Below are 21,212 nucleotides of genomic sequence, written 5' to 3' on the forward strand. Positions count from 1 at the left end.
CACGTAAAGTTTGGCTTATGCCACCATTTTGGGGTTTCGGATGATTGCTTACTCCTTGCTTCTTTGTTATACAAATATTAGTTTTTGCTTCCTTTTTTATGTGCATCAGTTAGCTTTAATGTAAAATAATAATCATAATTTTTGTTGGTCAATAGATAAATTCGTAAATGCTCCAAGGCAGAGATTCAAAGGGCAGCCACAACCCGACAACCCGAAGAAACGCAGAGCAAACAAGAAAAACAACCAGTCATGTTGTCAATCTAAATCACACATTTCACATTTCGTTAATACAGAAACCCTTTTGGAGAAAAAGCATTTTGATAATTTGGACCCATGTTGCTCAATGGGAGAGAAAGTGATGTTTTACCCTCTAATTATGTGGTGGTCCCTATTCATCACCAGAATTCCGGCAATAAAAACATTGATAATAAGTTAATAACTCAGAAAAAAAAAAAAAACACATTGATAATAAATATATATATGGATGCACCGGATAAATGGTGTTGATGTCTGTACTGAAACAAAATCTCCCACGTGCAACCACACAACCAGACACCTTAACATACGGATAAGCATAATTGAGTGATTTGACCAAACTGCCCTGCCCCACCCTTTGTATTATTGTATTATTGTATATATCACTTAAAATCCAATATTCTGTGGGCAGAGTCATAAACTCACTCTGCAACACTCCAAAGACCAAAGCAGCCAATACCAGCTACCACTCCCTCCACACCACAACCACATGAAAGAGCAGAAGATACAGTAGTGTTGAAATTATAAGCTCTATTCCCAAGTCGACTTGCGTGAGGAGAATAATACTATAATAGACACAAAAAATTATATAAACATTATCCGTTTAATATGATTTTTCTTACCAAAAATGACATTAACAACAGGAGATTGCCTATACAGTCATCTCTCAAATTCTCAATCAAGCAAATAATAAGTGAGGTTTGGATTTTTTTTTTATATATATTAAAAAACCCAATAACCAGTGGAATCTATGCGAGTAGTACAAGCTGTACAACTGCTGCAAATGGCTTCCTCTTCCACTTCCAAAATGACAGATTGACAGGGATGACTAATTTACCAAGATACCACTCCTCCAATCACAGAAAAACGAAGGCTAACTAGCTAGCTGCTGCTAATTACACTAAATAATAGAGAAGACATAGAATAAGGGCATATTTGAACAAACATAAGCAGAAGAAGCAGTAGTGAGTGGATCTATATTACATCCAATAACCCCTAAATCTTAATTAATGGACCAAAAATTAACAAAATAAAAATAAAACAAAAATATAAAAAATAAAAAAGCAACCAACCCAGCAAAATGAATTTTATTTTATTTTTTCTTCATCACTTGCCACTGCCCCTGTTGATCATGTCCTTGTACCTTATGATGGAGTCCAACCTCTGTAGCTTCAGCTGCTGCTTGAACCTGTTGATGAAGTCATCAGCCTTGGCATCCACCTCAACATCATCAGCCTCCGTCACTTTAGCCTTCCTCTCCCTCACAGTCGCTGGCCGGCGAGACTCGACGATATCCTCCGCCTGAAAATGAGCAAATGCAGACCTGGAGCTCGCCGACTTCTTCATCTTCTTGGGAAGCTTTGGTGGCACCTCCCCAGACGCCGGTTTGGTGTCCGACTTGGTTCTGGTGACGCGGCTGCTGTCATGGAGCTGTAGCTGACTGTAAATCTCATCAAGGGTCTGCTCTGGTTCTGGGTCTTCTGGGAATTGGTCTTCGTCTTCTTCGAATTGTTGTTCTTGTTCATCAGGAGCTTGTTGATGATGAAGACTGGAATGGGGTTCTTCTGGTTCGTTCGTTTGGTGCAAAGTGGTGGTGGTAGGGAGTTGGGGAATGTGGAAGTTGATGGACTTGAGGCGTTGAAGCAGAGAAGGAGATCTGGTAAATTGGGGCTGTTCGGGTTCATCGGGCTCGGTAAAAGCAAAATGGGTCAGGGTCTGGGTCTCAGTTTCTGGGGGTTTTTCAAAATTAGTGGTGGTGGGTGGGTCTGGAGATCTGTATGTGTACATGTTGAGGTTGATGGATTTGAGCCTCTGAAACATAGATGGAGATCGAGCAAGGTGATGGTCATGATGTTGTTGATGGGGTTGTTGTTGTTGTTGTTGTTCGTGGTGCTTTTGGGTGCCTAAGCTTGAAGCTATGGCAATGGTGCCTATCATAACGTTGAGGAGGACGAAGAAGACAGCTGGGGTGAACCAGCTGTTCATGGAAGCCCAAATTGAGGGTAGGGATGACACAGAGTCCTCAAACATGGCTTAGGGTAATGGTTACAGTGAATGTGGGTTAGAGAGAGATAGAAAGATGGTGAGAACTGAGAAGGAGAGACAAGGGCAGAAATAGAAAGCTCTCTGCTTCTTCTCTCTCTCTCACAGTCCTCTTCTGCTTTATTTCGGTGGATATTTTCGTCATCTTGTGCAGGTATTTGATATTTTTGTGGGGATTTATCGATTTTACTTTTTTTTTTTTGTTTTTGGTGATCTCGAGGGCACGTGTCGGTGAGTGATGGGCTGTGTGAAACAGACAGAAAAGAGAAGAAGAGGTGGTTATGTAAGGAAATGTGAGGTTGTGGTTTGTGGTTGGACTTGGATTAATAAAGGTGTCGACCAAGAGGGAAGTGACAAGGCAGCTATAGCACTTTGCTGCCTCCATACAAAACGGCAGCGTTTCATTGAGGGTTCTCTCCAGTCACAGTGATTAGTGCTGTACAGTGGAGTGAAAAATAACTTTCCCGTTCACATATTTGCTGAGGAAACCAAAAAAGCAGTTGGGTATGTCCAAAATGTACATTCAAAAAAGAGGCTAGCAGAAGGTCTCTACAAATTGGGAAATAATTTGGGTATTTGATACATCTGTCATTACTTTGATTAATGATTACAAGATTTAATGGGACCTAGCTATGATATGAGTTATGAGTACTCCACATGTATCACGTATATGGTATTCAATTTCACAACTTGAAACTGAGGCAGTTCCAAGTAGCTCCCAAGTGCGGACCAAAAAAAAAAAAAATTAAAGGTAGCCCCTAGTGTTACACTTAATATTGGGCTGAAAAGTAGAGGAACATGGGCAATGGGCATGGTCGGCATTGCCCATATTAATTAAAATGTCAACACAGCGTGTAACATAGTAACATGGGCCTCCTCTTCTCTCCGTCTCCATTATTTACTGAAACCGTCGGCTACAACTTTCAAGCAACCTTGTAATTAAGCTTCAACCATATATGTTGGTCATGTACCTGATCAACCAACGATGCATGATGCATCACCATGCATTCATTTATTAGCCGTTGGACCGCCATCAATCGATTCGAGAAGTGTACATGTTAGCAACGATGAAGGACAGACGTCGTGGCGGTGCTGAGCTACGGCGGCCGGAAAAAGTTCTTTTGTTGACTCACTAGCGGCTGTCTTATGTTATGGGCTACATGCTCATGCCAATTGTCAATGAATCAAAACTGAAATTAGGAAATAAAGTCAGGACCGTAGCCCATCTTAGAATAGGGGCTCGTAACCTGAGCCCATGACCCATAAGACCGGGCTCACAATCCCAAGCCGTACTATCTTCTATTCAGGTGGCCCCAACCTAGCCCAATTGCTTAAGGCCGGGTCCACCCGAAATCTAAATATTTCACAAATAAGTTGGATTTACTTTGGTTTTTTTTTTTTTTTTTTTTTTCTATTTTTAATGGAAGGTAAGTTACCATGCAAATCAAGTAAAAAAACTTTTATATAACTATTTTATATGTTTTATGCGTTTATTTTTCTCATTATATCATGTGTAACGTAACTAGAAATAGACAAAGGTACAATGAGCATATACAATAGTCTCATAAAATTTATTTCTAAAAATCAATGCAGCTGGTCATTATTATAGTACAAAAAAGTGTTGTCACCATGGTGATCATTCTTGAGCAAAAAGCCGGAAATGAAGCCAACACCTCCCTCAAGGCCTCAATTATGTTCTATTGTGTCAAGTAATGTCGACATGCACGCACTCCCTTAATTTTCTCATTCACAATCACTTCATCTGTGCATCAGAATCATCTATCTCTCTCTCTCTCTCTCTCTCTCTCTCATAACCAAGTTTGTGTTTGTATATATATCCACGTAATTGAGAATCGTTTTCAATTTTTCATCCGATAAACACTTGCTAAATACAGTTGGTCGAAACAAAAGACCACGTCGTTCAGATGGAGGTTGAGGCCTTAATTTGCTCTCCATTGGGTGTTTTCGAAGATCGAAGATCTCCAGTTTTCCAAGGTAATAATAGTGTTGGAAACCTTCGCTGTTTAATTTTTTTTAGGGGGTCGAATCACTGTTTAGTTTGGTTATCAATAAATTAATTAATTATGTTTTAACCCCAAAAAAGAAAAGGATTTTAAATTTCAGAAATTCATGCAGTTTGCTCAGGGGAAAGAGGCGTAGAAGTTGGAGGCTTTGTGAAAGGTGCTGATTGTGGGGATGGCCAGAATATGCCTTTATCGTTTTCTTTTGGGATTTGGCCCTTTGAGAAGGGGTTTTCTTGTTTGGTTTAAGTACCAAAAGGATTAAATAATATGATTTGTTATACGGGTTAATGTTTAATTTTTTGGGTCTTTTTTTATACCTTTATATTTTTTGAGCAAATGGGGATATTCATCAATCTTTCAACAACTAAGTAATTTCTTTTGCTACTCTAATATCTACAAGTTGTCTTATGATCAATGTATATAAGATAACCAATGATTAAAGAGTAACTAATAAGAAAAACTTACTTGTTGTTGAACAAGTTCATGAAAATCCCCACTTGTTCAAAAACATATAATAGTATAAACAAGAGTTCTAGAAACAAAAATGTTAACTCTTACAAAAATCTGATAATTACAAAATATTTAACTTTTTTTATCATTTTATTACGTGAGCTTTTTTTTATTAATCAACTGTCATCTTATAACGGACTTGACGATTTCAGATTATGTAAGATACAAAAAAAACTTATAAGAAATAAATTAAAATAGTAAACTAAAGTTTTAGAGAGTAATATAAATAAGCTCTTTTTTCCGTATTGTATCAGGATTTTGATCTTGATGGATGACCATTTCATAAATTAATTTACATGAAAACCTTGAAATTATTGATTACACTGATCGATACTTCCATACATTTACTGAGATTAGGTTAATGATCACATCGTCTGAATTACCATAAAATATTTAATAACAAAAGGGCTTGAGTTAGTCAGTTAGAGGCCACCTTCTACAAATGTGGTCCAGTACTTGTACTTGTCAACACCGGTCAGCAAATGAGGTCATCATGTGGATATAGTCATCAACACTTTATACCTTGTTACATTATTACATATCACATGTCGAATTGTCCACTCTGAAAATACTGGCTTCTTCCACTTTTAGATCTAGTTTTAAGTTTTTAACGTGCTTATGTTCGCTTCATCAAATTAAAAAAAAGGGATATTCCTGTATCAGCCTGTACACGACCATTGGAGCCAGTAGAGTGCGGGAGTGATGGTCATCATAAATCTGTTACAATATTTTGAACAATTTTGCTTACTATTTGAAACTTTGCAACTTGGAGGATCTTTAGTGAACGAATAAACAAGTACATATATTACATGAGTGTGTTATGTTTCATGAAAAAATTTAGGCATTTATTTTAAAATTAATTGGTATTATGAGGAGTAATACAAATTTTTATAAATTACTATGCAAAGCCTTACATCTTTGATGTAGAATATTTCTCTTAACACACCTCTCATATGTGGCGTCATTAAGTCTAAAAAGTAGAAAATTTATATTAAGTGGTGTGAAAGCACGTATAACTGTTGAGCCAAATACATAAATAGTCTACTTTGATACAATAAAAACTTTGCAACTTAAACGATCTTTATTTTGAATGAATAAACATATATATTACATGTGTACCCCTATTTCTATACAAATAATAATTTTTGAGTGCAAGTAAAGAATAGAGGAATTCTCTATAAACTAGGAGACCTCTTCGATCAAGAAATCTTCTCTAAAGTTTGATTTTGAGTTGAACATTTTAATTTATTCGTTCGAACGCGATAGGTTTTTTTTTGTTGGCCAATGAACTCGATAGTGATATACGCAAAAGAGGAGGCAATTCTTTGGCTAAGATAGGCAAAGCCCAAACCATGTATGTTGGATTCGGGTGGGGCGGCAAATCTTGTCCTATTTATGTAAAAAGAAGTTGATTCGATGATGCCATGCACTCATGAAACTGAAAATATTATAAAACAGTAAAATAAAGTGAAAGAAGATGCCCTGCTATCAAGTATGAACCTCTGATAATGGTATGCCTGAATCATGCACCTCTTGTCACTCTAATTTAAGGTCAACTGGCACCGATTGCACAAAGCCCAGTCTCTTACGTATTTGATTCTTTTTAAAGTCATTCCTAACTTGTCAATTACAACAGAAGCATAAAAAATAAAAAAACTATATGTCAATCATAGCAAATTGACTTAATTATTATTAATTTTAAATCAGAGAATCAGTAATAAGAAATATGTATATTTTTTTTGTAATAAGAAATATGTAATTTTAAGTCGCTTTCAAAACCCGATTAATTTCTCAATTATTATTATTATTATTATTATTATTGATGTTGGATGCTGCTGGGCAGCCTAGTTCCTTTGCTAGTAGGTGGTGAAGAGCAGCCCATGATGTTTCATTTAAACCCAGTTTAGATGATAATTTTTTTTTTTTTTAAAGAATGGGCTAAAATCAAGATCTAAGAAAAGTAGAAAACAATTAATTATCAAAATCAAAGGAACAAAATGGAAATTCCTAACAAGGCATAACCCCTTTCATGATTCACCTAGTACCTAAGAAATCAAAGAGGAAAAAAAAGATTGAGAAAAGAAGCGTGTATTAGAGTCTTTGATTAGAGAAGATTTAATGTTGGAGATATGGAGTCGGAAATCATTCAACATTGTAGTTGGAGAATAATATTCAATGATGCATATTTTTTTTTTTAAAAGAGGTGGATAACGATGCAGATTGTAGATGACTGGAGAAGATAACAAATTATCTATATAAAATCTTTATCAAATAAAAATTAAATTACATTCATTGAATTTTAGTTGGGTAATATTCTCTTTCACAAATAAAGATTTTAATCTTATGTAGAAAATAAATAATGATATGTATCATTTAATTCTGCCACATAAGATTAGAATACATAGATGTTATACTATAATAGGGTACAAAATCTTTTTTCTTATTTGAAAGATGGGATTTTAAGCTTTAACTCAAAGGGGTTAAGAGGTGGAATACTAGAATGAGGTTGGGATTAAGAGGACTTATATTGAAAAAGCATGTTTGATAGGAGAAATATTGTGTATAATTGTTATATTATCATATGGTATAATTAATTTATATATTATAATATAGGGGTATGTTACACATATATAAATCCGTTATCCACTCCTTATATATTTTTTTTTGAAAGACTCCACTCCTTATATTATAATATATGAACTCGTTACACCACAAGACGATGTCATAATTATATACAAGAATTTTTTAATTTGTAGTTTTTTCTTAATGTAGTGACCCAAACCGAAGCATTCATTTAGCTTCAATTGCAAAACAATATGTTGTAATTGCTGTGCCAAAGAAAAGAATATATCTAATTCAGTTCATTTTATGAGTTTTTCTTAAACTAAAACTAATAGTGATTTAGGGTTTTTAATTAAGTCCTTTTATTTTTCTTCTTTAACGACTTTATATTATATTTTAATTAAAAAACCCACTCTATACCTTAAGAGGGAAAATACTCTTTAAATCGGGGAGGACTTTATTATGAATTAAAAAAAATTTTTTAAAATTTTAAAATACTCCCAATCTCCATCTAAAAACTATTTTTTTAAAAAAACTCAAGCCTAATTATCTCTAAATTTAATTTTAATTTTTTTCTTTTTTTTTTCTTAAATAAGAATTGAATTATATATTTATAGAGGGCTGCTATTTGCACACCCTCTTTTTTATTTTTGCACACCCCTTCTAAAAAAAAAAAAAAAAAACTCAAAGAAAAAGACCACTTTGGCCCTCCTTTCACCCACACACCCACACACCCACACACCCCATTCCCATCTTTTATTTTTCTTCTTCACCGTCAACCTTGGTTGCCGCCCACCTACACCTCCGCCCGCAGCACCTCATTTTCCACCTCGAAGCCCAGAACCAGCCACCATTAGAAAAAAAAATGCAGTTCGGCAGGTTCGGCGGACCAATGCCGAACCGGGCTGTTTCGTTCGGCAGTCATCCGCTGAATATAACAGGATTGTTCGGCGGATGAGTGCCAAACGAAACAGCCCAGTTCGGCACTGGTCCGCCGAACCTGCCGAACTGAATTTTTTTTTAATGGTGTTCGGAGGGGAGGATAGAGAGGGAGGGTGGTGCTGCGGAAGAAGAGAGAGAGATAGGAGGGGGTGCTGCGGGGAGGAGAGAGAGAGGTCGATGCTGCGGGGAGGAGAGAGAAAGGGAAGTGGTCGGTGAGGGAAGGAGAGAGGGAGGGAGGTGGTCGGGTGAGGGAGGGGGAGGGGCTATGTGTTTTTTTTTTTTTTTGTATGAGTTGATGGGGTGTGTTGTGAAAATTTTTGAGAAATGTATAAAATAGGGGTATTAGGGTAATTGAAGGGGTGTATTAAAGATAAATTTTAAATTTTAGAAAAAAATAGAAAATATGTAGGAGAAAAGTGTGTGCAAAAAAAAAAAAAAAAGTGCAAATAGCAACCCTCTATTTATATTTATATCCCGAAGGCTGAAAAAAATAAAATGAGATTTATAGCAAAAGTGTGCAATTAGTGTCGACACTCACGCGCTCATGGTTAAGCGAAAAGTGATAAGTGTAGGTTCTACCCTCCTCATGTACCTTCGCTTTCGTCAAACTATGTCGACACTCTCTCCTAACCATCTCCTTCTCTCCCTCTTTAACATCTCTCTGTGTATGTATATGTGTCTCTTTCTGTGCGCACCGCCATCTCTACACTGCTCTGCTCCTCCTCCCCATACTCTCTCTCTCTCTGGCTGCTGCTGATCAAATCAATTCGAGATTCGTGTACGTTCATCGAATTAAACAAAAACAAACAATTTTGTACATATATAATCCACTCATCCACATCCCATGTTATTCTTTGAGGTTTGTTCTCTCTCTCTCTCTCTCTCTCTCTCTCTCAATCCCAATATTTCTCTCGCATTCTCTCCGATTAACGTTTTGGGTTATGTGTAGGATTTTTGGCCCTTGCTCTGCCTTCCAGGTTTCAGAGAAAAAACTCGCATTTTCTCAGGTAAATTTCATTTCATTTAATTTCTCGCTCCCAACTATCAATTCTCTGTTTGATTGCCCAGAAAATTGTTCCCAACAAACGAAAATGGGAGATTTGTTTCTAAATTCTGTTCGATTTTTCATTTTGGGCCCTCAAAAACAGAGTCCCTTTTGCAGTCCATGGCCAACACCAGCTGCGAAAGCGCCGAGCTCGAGGCCTGCCGAGACGAGTCGGCGGCGCTCGCCCTCAAACTAATCGCCGTCGCCTCTATTCTTCTCGCCGGAGTCTTCGGCGTCTCCATTCCCCTCGTCGGCAAAAACCACAGATTTCTCCGCACTGACGGCACCCTCTTCGTCGCAGCCAAGGCCTTCGCCGCCGGCGTCATTTTGGCGACCGGGTTCGTCCACATGCTCTCGGCCGGGTCGGACGCGCTCAACAGTGCTTGCCTGCCCGATTACCCGTGGTCCAATTTCCCCTTCTCCGGGTTCTTCGCCATGATGGCCTCGCTCGCCACCCTCCTCGTTGACTTCGTGGGTACTCAGTATTACGAGCGCAAACAGGGCCTCGCCCGGCCCACTGAGGATCGTATTCGGGTCGGGTCGGATGACCCGGAAATTGCGGAATCTCCGCCCCAGCAGAATGGGAAGGTATTTGGGGAAGAGGAAGGCGGCGGGATGCACATTGTGGGGATGCATGCACACACGGCGCACCATAGACACAGCCACGTGCATGGCCAGGATGCATGTGACGGGCACATGAGGGAACAACAACAGTCTCACGGGCACGGGCATGGACATTCTCACGGGTCGGGTGATGGTGACGAGGATGGTGGTGTTCGGCACGTCGTCGTTTCTCAGGTACTTCATTTATTTATTTTTATTTTGCTTTGACCGTTTTCGTACATCGTTGTTTGGGAGTTAATTATTGTTCATAAGTGTGTTGTGGCCCTGAAACGAGTGTCGGTTTTAGAAGTAGCTTATGGAGTGTTCTTACGGTACTTCGCACTAGGTAAAAAGTATACTTATGTGGCTCTAGTTCTGCCACGTGTAATGTTAGCCCACTCTAGATCCTGTTATTTTTTTTAGAGTCCATTAATTATAAAATACTAATAAAGTAAAATATTAACCAAAACCACTCAATCTATTTTTATTAATTTGCGGACACTATCTACCAGCCCCCAAAAATATAACATGCGGACACCTTCCAAAAGAAACGCATCACAACCAAGCCAACTACACAAACAGCCCAAAACTGATTTTTTATTTTTTTGCCAAATCAATCTCTTTCTTCAACTTTATCAAATCGACAATTGTTCATCTTCACTCACAAGCATCGTTCTGCAATTGCAAGCCTGCAATTCCAAAAAAACTGCAGTTTCAGTTCACTTTGCAGTTTCAGAAACTGCAAGCCTGCAGCTCCAATAAACTGCAGTTTCAGTTCACTTGCAGTTTCACGTACACTGCAATTGCAAGCTTGCAACTCAAATAAACTGCAATTTCAGTTCATTTATAGTTTATGAAACTGCAGTTGCAACTCAAATAAACTGCAGTTTCAGTTCATTTGCAGTTTTAGAAACTGCAGTAGTTAGTAACTGCAACTCTAATAAACTGCAGTTTCAGTTCACTTACAATGTTCTAGAAATTGCAGTTTCAGAAATTGAGCTTAAAACAAAATCAAGATCCTTCTACTGATAAGAAATCAAAGTAGGAGTCTACGTACCACAAGCTGTGATCATGCCCAATCGAGGAGTAGTCGGAGTGGTCAGAGCAGATCTAGAAGGCTTCGATCAAGCTCGGAGCAGATCCATTAGAAGGCCTCGATCAGGCTTCGATCAAGCACAGAGAGAGAGAGGAAGCCGGCGACATTACTCCCCTTTCTCGCATCGATTTGCTGCAGGTGGCGGCCAGCCGGCAGCGGGGAGGGTGGGTTGGGTCGGCGCCGGTGTAGGGAGCACACCGATGGTCGCCATTCGTTGGGGGAAGGCCGTAGCAAGATGCTTCGGTGTGGAGCGGTGTGGATCGCGAGAGAGAGAGAGAGAGAGAGAGAAAAAAAAAACATATTTTTTTAATATCATAACTTTAAAATGTGACCTTATTGTTAAATTTGAATAATAGGTATAGTAGAGGTTAAATAATATACTTGTCATGTATCCTAGAGTAATTAATTCTTTTTTTTATTGAGTGGGGCCGACGTAGTTGATTTTGGGTTGTAACTTGTAATTGCAAGCAACTCATGATTAATTGAAACGTGGACCTTCTTAACCTTGTTTTTGAGTGGTTATGGTGAATTAATTGAGACAATAGTTACTATTTGGATTTTGGAGAAGTGATAAATTAACAATGTCATTCATATGTAATTTTTAAAATGATATTTAAGCTTATTCTAAAACTAAAAAATGATATTTAGGCTTTTGTTTTATCAGAACCTGTAAAACGGAATGGACCAGAAAGCAAAAGTTAAGATAACCTAGGAAAAATTATCTTCAATTTAAAACCTAAGCTCATTAAATTAAAAAAATATAATGAACTGATTGGATTAGTGAACTATGTTCAAAATTTTAACAAAACAATCTATTTTACTTTTAAAAGGAAAACGTTATCTTAGTAATATTCTTCTAGTATAATTTTCCGATATAGAGGGACCCCTCAAGGCCTCAACCATGGAGATGGTAGCAAATGGTCTAATCTGGGCCTTTATGGGCCTGGCCCACGTTGGCGCGATCCATTTGGAAGGGTCTGGGCAGTTGAAATTGTATTTGTCCGGACAGTGCCAAGTGCTAATTGATGATGACATTAACAGTTTTAGTTTGTTTTCCTTTTTGTCTCTAACCACAAAAGCTAAAATTATGTTTTGCATAACATGAGTGGAAACCAGAAATGCCAATTTTTGTTATCTAGAGTTGGAGGTTATTCTGTTCACAAAAAAGAAGAAATGACCCATTTAATAAGAAAGCAAAAGGAAGAGAAGGAAAATGATACAACATTTATGATGTGAATGTATTGCTCACTTATAATGTTATTAACCAAATATAGTGAATTTGATGATATGATTTGTCATATCATATTGGACTGTGAGTTCTTTATAGGTCACCTTAAAGTCAAATTATCTGTTATCAACCAAGTTTGCTTGTGAAGTGTTTGGTTGTTCTTGAAGAGAATGTAGTCAATGAAAACCTCATTATGTGTGAGGGTTATGAACCCCAATTTTGCAATTTGCATGAAGAAGCAGAACATATATGTTCAGGGATTTCTTTTAGATCTGAAATGGCCACAACTATTGCTAGATGACTTATTGTGCTTGTATTTTTAATACCTTGTTTCTTTTGCAGATTTTGGAACTTGGGATTGTATCACACTCAGTTATCATTGGGCTATCACTTGGAGTTTCACAAAGCCCATGCACCATAAGACCCTTGGTTGCAGCATTGTCCTTCCACCAGTTCTTTGAAGGATTTGCACTTGGAGGCTGCATATCTCAAGCCCAATTCAGTGCCCTATCATCAACACTAATGGCATGTTTCTTTGCCATAACAACTCCAGTAGGGATTGGCATTGGGACTGCCATTTCTTCATTCTACAACCCATACAGCCCAGGAGCTTTGGTCACTGAAGGCATCTTGGATTCCATGTCTGCTGGTATTCTGGTCTACATGGCCTTGGTGGATCTCATTGCTGCTGATTTTCTAAGTAAGAGGATGAGCTGCAATTTCAGGCTCCAGGTTGTATCTTATTGCTTGCTCTTCCTTGGAGCTGGATTGATGTCTTTACTTGCAATTTGGGCTTAATTTGGTTCGTTAAGTTTTGTTCCTTTTCCTTTTTATTTTTTGTTCATTAAAGTTTTAGTGATACAAGTGAAAATTCTTTCTGCTTGGTGGCTCCGAGAGGGAAAAGAAGTGTATTATGAGAGGGACTAGATGCTGTACACTACTTTGTAATCTTTTAGATTGTGATAGCTGAGCCTGAAATATATTACAAGGTCTCCTCCAACACCTTTTTCACCCATGTGTTGCTCAAAGACAAGAAAAAGGAAAGAGTTAATTACACTAACACTCCTGAGTTTTATTGTTTTTTCACACACTTCATGGAGTTTTAATAATTACACATACACTTCCTGAAGTTTCAAAATTATTGTATATAACGCCTATATGAGATGAAAAATGATGAGAAATTATACAAAAAAATATACTAAGGGGTGAAATCTTATGAGATATATGTGAAAAAACGATAAACCTTAAGAGGTGTAAGTGTAATTAACTCAAAAAAGAAAATACAAAGCATCACTAATGCAATCTTCACCAACTCATTGTTTGGGCCAATTCAATTGTAAGAAACATAAACTCTGCCGTGGATCGAGCCTGAGTAACCCAACGAACAACCACTGTATGGTAGCAAGTTACACACTTGCTCACCAAACTATTAGTCACCATACCATATTTTAGACTAGTCATCTTATTTGTATTTACATAATTAAAAAAATTTAAACTTTCTTATTTCTTCTTCTTTTTCTCTCTCTCCTCTCACACTATCCTTTCTTGCCTTATGCTCAATAGGAGAACCATTTGTTTAATTAGGAAAACTTTCAATGAGATGGTTCTAGTGCAACCATTTTTCACATGTGTGAGATATGATTACATGATTCACTTATATTTGTAAGTTTCACTCTACATTTATAAGAGGATGATCGTATTGAATCAGTGTAATTTAAAAAAAATTTCCAAGTTGTCAAAGGTTAAAATTGAAAAGCATTTGTGATTTGTTTCAAAGTTAGAGGTGACTAGCAAAAAAATAAAAATTGGGTTCAAGAGTTAATACTGAAAAAATACTCTCGCAAAAAAAAAAAAAAAAAAAAGGCTGAGAAGAAAAAATGATTGAAAATTGAAGAATCCTAAAAAAACCAAAAGTGAAACTGACCTTCCAACTCTTTCAGTTGAGCAGTTAAGACTTGACTGTCACTCTTCACTCAGTCTTCTCACCCCTGACGCTGAGATCTAGCACACTGCCTGCACGCACTCACTGTGTGAGAGTGAGACTCACAGTCGCATAACATTCCAGTAATTGACCAAAATGACCCTCTTCTCTCACCGCCAATCTTCCTCCCTCCCCACCACCACCTCCACCACCTCTACCACCTCTCCCTCCTACTCCTCCAAGCTCCTCAAGCCTCTCAAACCCAATTCTGCCCCTGTCCCCACCCGCACTCCCCTGCCCATTATCGTCTTTTCCCTCATCTCCATCCTCTTCGGCCTCGCCGGGACCATCTTCGCCGTCACCGTCCTCCGTCGCTCCATTCCTCTACCCGTTTTCCGATGCGGAACATCCGAAGACACCTTCCGGGCATTCTACTCGCTTCCCAATTCTCGGAAGCACGGTGATCATAATGGTGGTCTGGTTGATCGGCCTAAGCTTCTTGGGTTCGTCGGAATTCAGACCGGTTTCGGCTCCGCTGATCGCCGTGCGGCTTTGCGCAACACTTGGTTTCCTTCCGACCCAGATGGCCTTTTGAGGTATATTCATCTCCCCAACTGCAAAGTTACTAAATTTAGTTATATCCGATCGATTTTGGTACTGATCAGATTGTTTTTATATGATTCTGAAGAATACTTGTTTGATATCACTTCGGGGTTTGCTCACCATGATCAGTTGCTGTGGTTGATCTTTGTTAACTTAGCTATGATTTGTTTTTTTATTAACTCAGCAAGATCAACGATATGGCTTTGATGAAATTGCCTATTTATGTTGCCCTGTTTGTTGGGGTTGTACCAATGCGTTTTGTTTCATTAATATATTTTGTAGGTTGGAACAAGCTACTGGTTTAGCTTTTAGGTTCGTTATTGGGCGATCAAAAGATGTAAAGAAGATGGCACAGGTTCAGAAAGAGATAGACAAGCACAGAGACTTTTTGGTCATTGATATCAAGGAAGAATATTTAAACCTTCCATGGATAACGTAAGAGTCATCAATTTGTTTTGAATTTTTGTCATGTGGATGGCTTTGTGTTCTTGGCAGTTCATGTCATATTGCTTTCTCACTCTATTTTGTAGCTTGGGATTTTTCAAAGCAGCTTTCCAACTCTTCGAAGCAGATTATTATGTCAAAGTTGATGATGACATTTATTTGCGTCCAGGTAAATAAAATGCAGACTTTGAGTACATCGTAAACAGTGAGCATGACTGCATGAGTACATTAAAATTCACTGATGTTTCTATGATTTTTCAGATCGACTAGCAACACTTCTAGCTAAGGAACGAACACATTCACAAACCTACATTGGATGTATGAAGAAAGGACCAGTGATCAATGACCCTAAAATGAAATGGTAAATGGGTTTTCATATTATTGTTGCAGAGCTTTTACCTGTGAGATTGGTCGTTCATTTCTCCTGATAAATCTGTCCATGATTTATTATTTATCAATTATGATCACAAACATTTCAGGTATGAGAAATCAGGACATCTGATTGGGAATGAATACTTCTTGCATGCTTACGGTCCTATATATGTTCTCTCTGCAGAGGTGGTAGCATCATTGGCAGTTGCTAGAAATAACAGGTGTGCCACCCGTTTTCTTTTTGTTAGTCATTCTTGCTTTCAGTAATGGTTTTTTTCCTTGATTCAATCATTTGTATTTAATTTGGTTTTGGGTTTGAACTATACAGTGACCATAGTAGAAACTTGAAGGAACATAAGTTCTGTTAAACATGAATGGGATTCATTGGGTGAATCTACCTTTGTCCTCGAATCTTCTTCTTACCTCCATTATTTTGTTTTATCATAATTATATAAAGAAATTGCAGTCTATAGCATTCTTTTTAAACTTGTTTTGAGCTTTCATTTGGAGAGGTTCTTAAATTTTTAATTCATTTCCTTTAGATGTCCCTTTGCTTAATAGATGTATTTTCTAGCTTCCAGTTTGAGAATGTTTAGCAATGAGGATGTCACGATTGGATCATGGATGCTTGCTATGAATGTCCATCATGAGGATAACCGTGGATTATGTGATCCTCGTTGCACACCTACATCTATTGCAGTGTGGGACATTCCAAAATGCTCAGGTACCGTGCATCAATGAGTATTCTTCTTTTCATGGAATAGTCTGCACATGTTTGCATTGTCTTGATCATGCACATTTGTTGTGTCATAGTTAGTATAATACTTTCACCTGAAAAACGTATAACTCAGTCTGTGAAGTAATCTCATGAATGCTCTTGAAAGATAACCATTAGTCGGTATGTGACTTTTGTGATAATCAATTCCCTTGAAGAACTTGAATCTTGGCATAGAAAATGAAGAGCACTGGATGGCTTATATGCCAAAGAATGTTAAGTATTCAAATAATATTGTTCCTGAGAGTCTCAAACAGATTACTGTCAACTATAGCTTCTTGCACTGTATTATTTTTCTGTGATGTGTTGACCATTTAGTCAACGTAGCAATGTTTTGAAAAGGGTGCTTATCTATCTATAAGATGCTCTGATGTGTGGAACTGTTGAAAATTATTAGGTTTGTGCAACCCAGCTAGTCGACTGAAAGAGCTTCATGCAATCAGTATGTGCTCCAAAAGTCCAACTCTGCCTCCTGATGACAGATAAGCTAAGTGAAGTACGGCATACAAGTGCCCTCCAAATGCCGTAATGCATGAAAATCCGAAGATCGGCTAGTTTAGTAGCAATATCTTGTTTCTTGAAAGAAAGAAAGAAAGGAAGAAAAAAGGTCCTTTTGAAGCCATCTATGGAAAACTTGCTCTTGCAGTTTTTTCTCCATTCCAAAATTCTGGAACAGGAAGAATTATTTTGGCTCCAAAAATCCAGAAATACATGGCACATTTCTTGCTGTACAAGCAATGTATTGGTACTGGGCATTTTTCCACGATATATGTCTCCATCTTAGGCAAATCTAGTATAAACTTCATCAGTTCCATTGAATATGTACACTACAAAGAATACATGAATATACCAGCGTTTGTGACTTTGTGCAAATGTACTTGGGCTTGATCCGCTTGAGTCAAGTTGAATCTTCAACAGTGAATTTGGGCTGAATTGGGCTATATCTTTAACCTCAAATTTAATTTTATCATATTGCGCATTCCCTCGAAATATGCCCATGCCATAAAATGGAGAAAACTGAGAGAGTTATTTTCATGCCTAATTAATATTTGATTCATATTTAAATGTGATTAGATATGCTTTTTTCCGTTATCAATTTAGACACCCTTGAAAGTGTTAGCAAAATGTGTTGAAATTGGATAAAACTATAGAGAATAAAAATGTCAATTTTCAATATGTAGATAAACTGAAGTATGCAGGGCCTCTATAGATTAGAAACTTGGAAATATATCGAAACATAATCCGAAATCAAAGCTTTAAACATAATTTGAGCCATTCAAAAACAGGTATCATAATAGTTGGATTCATAATCATTGACCTACCGATTCTTTGGGTGTCGGATTTAGATTCTCTACTAATCTCTCGTTAATCGTTGACGTGCCGAAATCATATTTATTTATTTTAGGGGGAATGCTATCCACTTTCTTCTTGATTATTTTCATTCTATAGTGTATTTTTATGATCGGAATCATTCATTTTATAAATAATTATTTAAAGATTATCTATGCAAAAAATCAACTAAATCGAAAATCGTTTGGTCATGTAATTGTTATGAAATAAACAAACGTTAATCAAATTGTTTTAAAATCGTTTGTTTGTTTGATCACAGTTATATGACCAAACGATTTTCGATTTGATTGATATTTTGCAGAGATGATTTTCATAGTTATATCTAAAAAATGAAGGGTTCCGATCATAAATTTACATTATGAAATGAGAACAATAAAATAGAAGGTCAGTAGATAAGGTAGATTGAAGAAGGTTGATAACATTACTTTTTTCTCTTTTTTTTTTCAGTTACATTGAAGGACATTGAATCTTGGAATTAACCTAATCCTAACCCTTATATCACCTATTCTCTATCATTTGTATAACTCCAGGGCTTATATTTATTAACTATAACCCTCGGAGCAAAGCCTTGGAGGTAAAATTCCTTGTGAACATCTTAGGTTTGGTGTGGATTGCATATCTTCAACCGATTCAAGAAATTAGTCTGTTGGATGAAAGTTAACTCTTAATATTATTGGTATTTAAAAAAAAAAAAAACTATAATCAATAAACTTCTTTAAAAAGACAAAATTATGAGCTTCTGCTTCTCGGTAAAATAAATACAGCTGTGTGTAGGATGGGTAATATCGTCTATCCGTGCAAAATTGTGGTTGTCGAGGCAGTCTTGTCCTTTTTAACCCGAGTTTACCCCCACATTTCTAAGACGTACAAATACCTCTATCATCAACCGTCAGATTCACTAAAAAATCGGTCCACGAAATGATAGACGGTTGTAAAGAAGACCAATGATACAGCTGAGCAACACAGAAAGACTAGCCCTCCCTTAATTCTGACTATACAGAGAGTACTTTTGGCTGTACTATTCGTCAGCTGGATTCCTCAGTTTCAGTTACGTAAATATTACCACGTCACCACCCCTACCCCACCATCATCCTACGTGGCTCAACCTTCCAGCGTGGCACCTACTTTTCAACCCCATTTATATCCGTTTGGGTCTTCGCTCGCTATTCACACCCACACTCTCTGTAGTCTCTGCTCTACACTCACAGTCTCACACCAACCATGGAAGCAGCTGGCTCAAACTCAAGGTCTCCGCCGGAGCCCGCCATTTCCGACCACATCGCCGGGTCGTTCTCGGAGCTCATGACGGAGTCCGCTGAAGTCGACGAGCTCCTGCCGGACGTTCCCATCGAAGAAGAGCTGATAGAGGAGGTCATGCAGGAGCTGTACAAGGAGATAACAACGACGACGACGGCCGGCGCATGCGGCACTTCCAAATCCTCCTCCCCGGCGACGATTTTTCCGACGCAGTCGTTCGCCGTCGGGAACGGAGGGAAGAGCGAGAGCTGCGGGGCGTCGGTGTCGGACTCGGCGTCTAGCGTGATGGCCGGCGTGAGGTTCGTGGGTCCCGCCGGGAAAATGGGGTCGGCAGAGAATGGGTTGGCGGTTGGGAAGGGAGGAATGGACGGCTGTGATGGAGGGGAGGTTGTTGGTGATGATGATGAATGGCTGGCAAGAGTGCTGAGCTGGGGCCCAGTGGATCTTGATCCGTGGTTTTGAAATGGTCGGTGTGTGTTACTGTTTATTGTATTTGATTGTGGGTGGGTGGGTCGCCCGTACATATCAATAGTTAATAGTCTTAATTCTTAAAGAGGTGTTTGGGTATAGGAAGCTTCAAGAGTCAAAACTAGTCTTTTCCTTTAATCTGGTGGGTCTGTCGGTTCGGGTCAATATTGGGTGTGACTGAGTGAATCTGATGTCTAAAGTCCAAACCCCAACTTTAATTTTCTCTTCTTTTTTTTTCCTTTTTCTTTTCTCTACTGCTGGTCTTGGTATCATCCTCTTCTTGAGAAGCCAAACAGAGCACAAAAAGAATTTATCATTTCATTATATCCTCTTCTTTAAAGAATTTAGGCTTTGCAGTAGTAATTAATTAGCAACACACTCACGCATATTAAATTATTAATGCATTTTCAGAAGAAGAATCCATGGTCTTAAATATTATATCCTTCTTTTGAAACAGAACATTAACTAGACCTTTTTTCGTGGGTTTCTGCATCCATTTGACGTGTTCATTGGATTGTAAATGGTAGACTTGACTTTTGAATGTTTATTTGGGTCACGAGAAAAACTCTCACAATCCACTTTTTATCGGATACAAAATTTCAAAGTAAACTAGAATACGGACAAAACCTTCTGGATAGTGCAAGGACATTTTGATTGTTATAAACTTGTAATGCAATGAATAATAGGAAATTGTAGCTCTATTAGTTCAACTTCACCAGCTTTATTGTTTGACTGACGAAATAGTTATGTGGGTTACATACTTACATATGCATTCTGCAATCAGACATCTGATGAGGCCAATTGCCAAACATGCACCTTATGCAAGGCAAAATTGAAAACTACTTTAGCTAGGTTCGATGAATGATGACAATTAATTTTTTTTGGCTCATTTTCTTCTTTCTTCTTCCTATGAGAGAGAGAGAGAGAGAGAGAGAGAGAGAGAGAGAGAGAGGAATACTACACTATGTTCTTGATAGAATGGAACTAGTGGATCACTAGAAAACACAAGTCATTAATTCCTTGTGTCCTATGCTAATTGTTGCACATACAAGTGAGATGAGTTGGAAGAAACTTAAGTTGTAAGGCAAATTATAAAAAGAGACACACACATATACAAAAGATAAGCATTAATTAAGTGGGTAACTAGTGCTCTAGCATTATAGCTAGATAGGTTGCTTCTTTAATTCATGTTCACATGCAGACTATGCTGTACAAGTACATGAATTGCCTTTGTAGCTAGAGAGCTTCTTAGTTCTTGACCCACTGTCCTATGCCTAGTCCTGCACGCATCCACCTAATTGCTGCCAAAGATGTAGCCACACCATTAATTGAAAGATACATAGCCTGTTGCTGCACCCATCAAAATTCAAACCCCATCAGTGACCAAAAAACAAAAATTCAAACCCCATCAAGTCTAAAGCCACAAACAGCACAACTCACACTCACAAGGCCGAGTTTGGCTTTCTTATGCTTTTGGGCTTTCAGTGTTGCAACAAGAGAATCTTCGCTATAAGTGTCTATAATCCTTATCAATATGCCTCTTGGCCTGTTGGAGTGGTGGGCCCTTCTCTAGCCTAGCTTTTGCCACATGGAATTTGAAATAATTTCTCTTTTGCATATATACCAGAGTGTACTCTGCTTGAGTGCAATTCAAGTGTTGGACCACAGCACTAGTGACCCATCTCAGAAACTCAATTTGGTTCATGATCATACA

General features: G+C 37.9%; 4 protein-coding genes across 6 annotated transcripts; 3 read left to right on the forward strand and 1 right to left on the reverse strand.

Moving 5' to 3' along the window:
* Positions 1 to 1,202: 1,202 nt before the first annotated feature.
* Positions 1,203 to 2,438, reverse strand: LOC147278553 (bromodomain protein (DUF761)). The gene has a single exon (XM_086250340.1). It carries the CDS (start codon positions 2,284 to 2,286, stop codon positions 1,363 to 1,365), a length of 924 nt encoding a protein of 307 aa, XP_086106466.1. The 5' UTR covers positions 2,287 to 2,438; the 3' UTR covers positions 1,203 to 1,362.
* Positions 2,439 to 9,028: 6,590 nt separating this feature from the next.
* LOC147278554 (zinc transporter 4, chloroplastic-like) lies at positions 9,029 to 13,321 on the forward strand. Of its 2 annotated transcripts, none has more exons than XM_086250338.1 (4): positions 9,029 to 9,195; positions 9,286 to 9,343; positions 9,485 to 10,179; positions 12,651 to 13,321. In XM_086250338.1, exons 1-4 carry the CDS (start codon positions 9,181 to 9,183, stop codon positions 13,104 to 13,106), a joined length of 1,224 nt encoding a protein of 407 aa, XP_086106464.1. In that variant the 5' UTR covers positions 9,029 to 9,180; the 3' UTR covers positions 13,107 to 13,321. The 2 variants fall into 2 exon arrangements, with proteins under 2 accessions (XP_086106464.1, XP_086106465.1); XM_086250339.1 differs by having other exon boundaries at positions 9,118 to 9,195; positions 9,499 to 10,179.
* Positions 13,322 to 14,306: 985 nt separating this feature from the next.
* LOC147278555 (Galactosyltransferase family protein) lies at positions 14,307 to 17,288 on the forward strand. 2 transcript variants are annotated; one of them, XM_086251124.1, is made up of 7 exons: positions 14,307 to 14,825; positions 15,115 to 15,267; positions 15,363 to 15,445; positions 15,538 to 15,637; positions 15,756 to 15,869; positions 16,230 to 16,372; positions 16,821 to 17,288. In XM_086251124.1, the coding sequence occupies exons 1-7, from the start codon at positions 14,386 to 14,388 to the stop codon at positions 16,907 to 16,909; spliced, it is 1,122 nt and encodes a 373-aa protein (XP_086107250.1). In that variant the 5' UTR covers positions 14,307 to 14,385; the 3' UTR covers positions 16,910 to 17,288. The 2 variants fall into 2 exon arrangements, with proteins under 2 accessions (XP_086107250.1, XP_086107251.1); XM_086251125.1 differs by lacking the exon at positions 16,821 to 17,288 and having other exon boundaries at positions 16,223 to 16,368.
* A 1,700-nt stretch (positions 17,289 to 18,988) lies between these two features.
* LOC147278556 (uncharacterized) lies at positions 18,989 to 19,522 on the forward strand. The gene has a single exon (XM_086252683.1). The coding sequence runs from the start codon at positions 18,995 to 18,997 to the stop codon at positions 19,490 to 19,492; it is 498 nt and encodes a 165-aa protein (XP_086108809.1). The 5' UTR covers positions 18,989 to 18,994; the 3' UTR covers positions 19,493 to 19,522.
* Positions 19,523 to 21,212: the final 1,690 nt, after the last annotated feature.

The sequence above is a fragment of the Dryas octopetala genome, chromosome 7, assembly GCF_963921425.1.
Source record: "Dryas octopetala chromosome 7, drDryOcto1.1, whole genome shotgun sequence".
NCBI classification, from domain to species: domain Eukaryota; kingdom Viridiplantae; phylum Streptophyta; class Magnoliopsida; order Rosales; family Rosaceae; genus Dryas; species Dryas octopetala.

Bases quoted from the DNA above. Each gene is read 5' to 3' on its own strand.
- LOC147278553 (XM_086250340.1), bottom strand. From the start codon at position 2,286: ATGTTTGAGGACTCTGTGTCATCCCTACCCTCAATTTGGGCTTCCATG.
- LOC147278554 (XM_086250338.1), top strand. The intron at 9,344-9,484 runs GTAAATTTCATT...CCTCAAAAACAG, and splicing joins AAAAACTCGCATTTTCTCAG to AGTCCCTTTTGCAGTCCATG. The intron at 10,180-12,650 runs GTACTTCATTTA...TTTCTTTTGCAG, and splicing joins GGCACGTCGTCGTTTCTCAG to ATTTTGGAACTTGGGATTGT.
- LOC147278555 (XM_086251124.1), top strand. From the start codon at position 14,386: ATGACCCTCTTCTCTCACCGCCAATCTTCCTCCCTCCCCACCACCACC. The intron at 14,826-15,114 runs GTATATTCATCT...TATATTTTGTAG, and splicing joins GACCCAGATGGCCTTTTGAG to GTTGGAACAAGCTACTGGTT. The intron at 15,638-15,755 runs GTAAATGGGTTT...CAAACATTTCAG, and splicing joins AATGACCCTAAAATGAAATG to GTATGAGAAATCAGGACATC.
- LOC147278556 (XM_086252683.1), top strand. From the start codon at position 18,995: ATGGAAGCAGCTGGCTCAAACTCAAGGTCTCCGCCGGAGCCCGCCATT.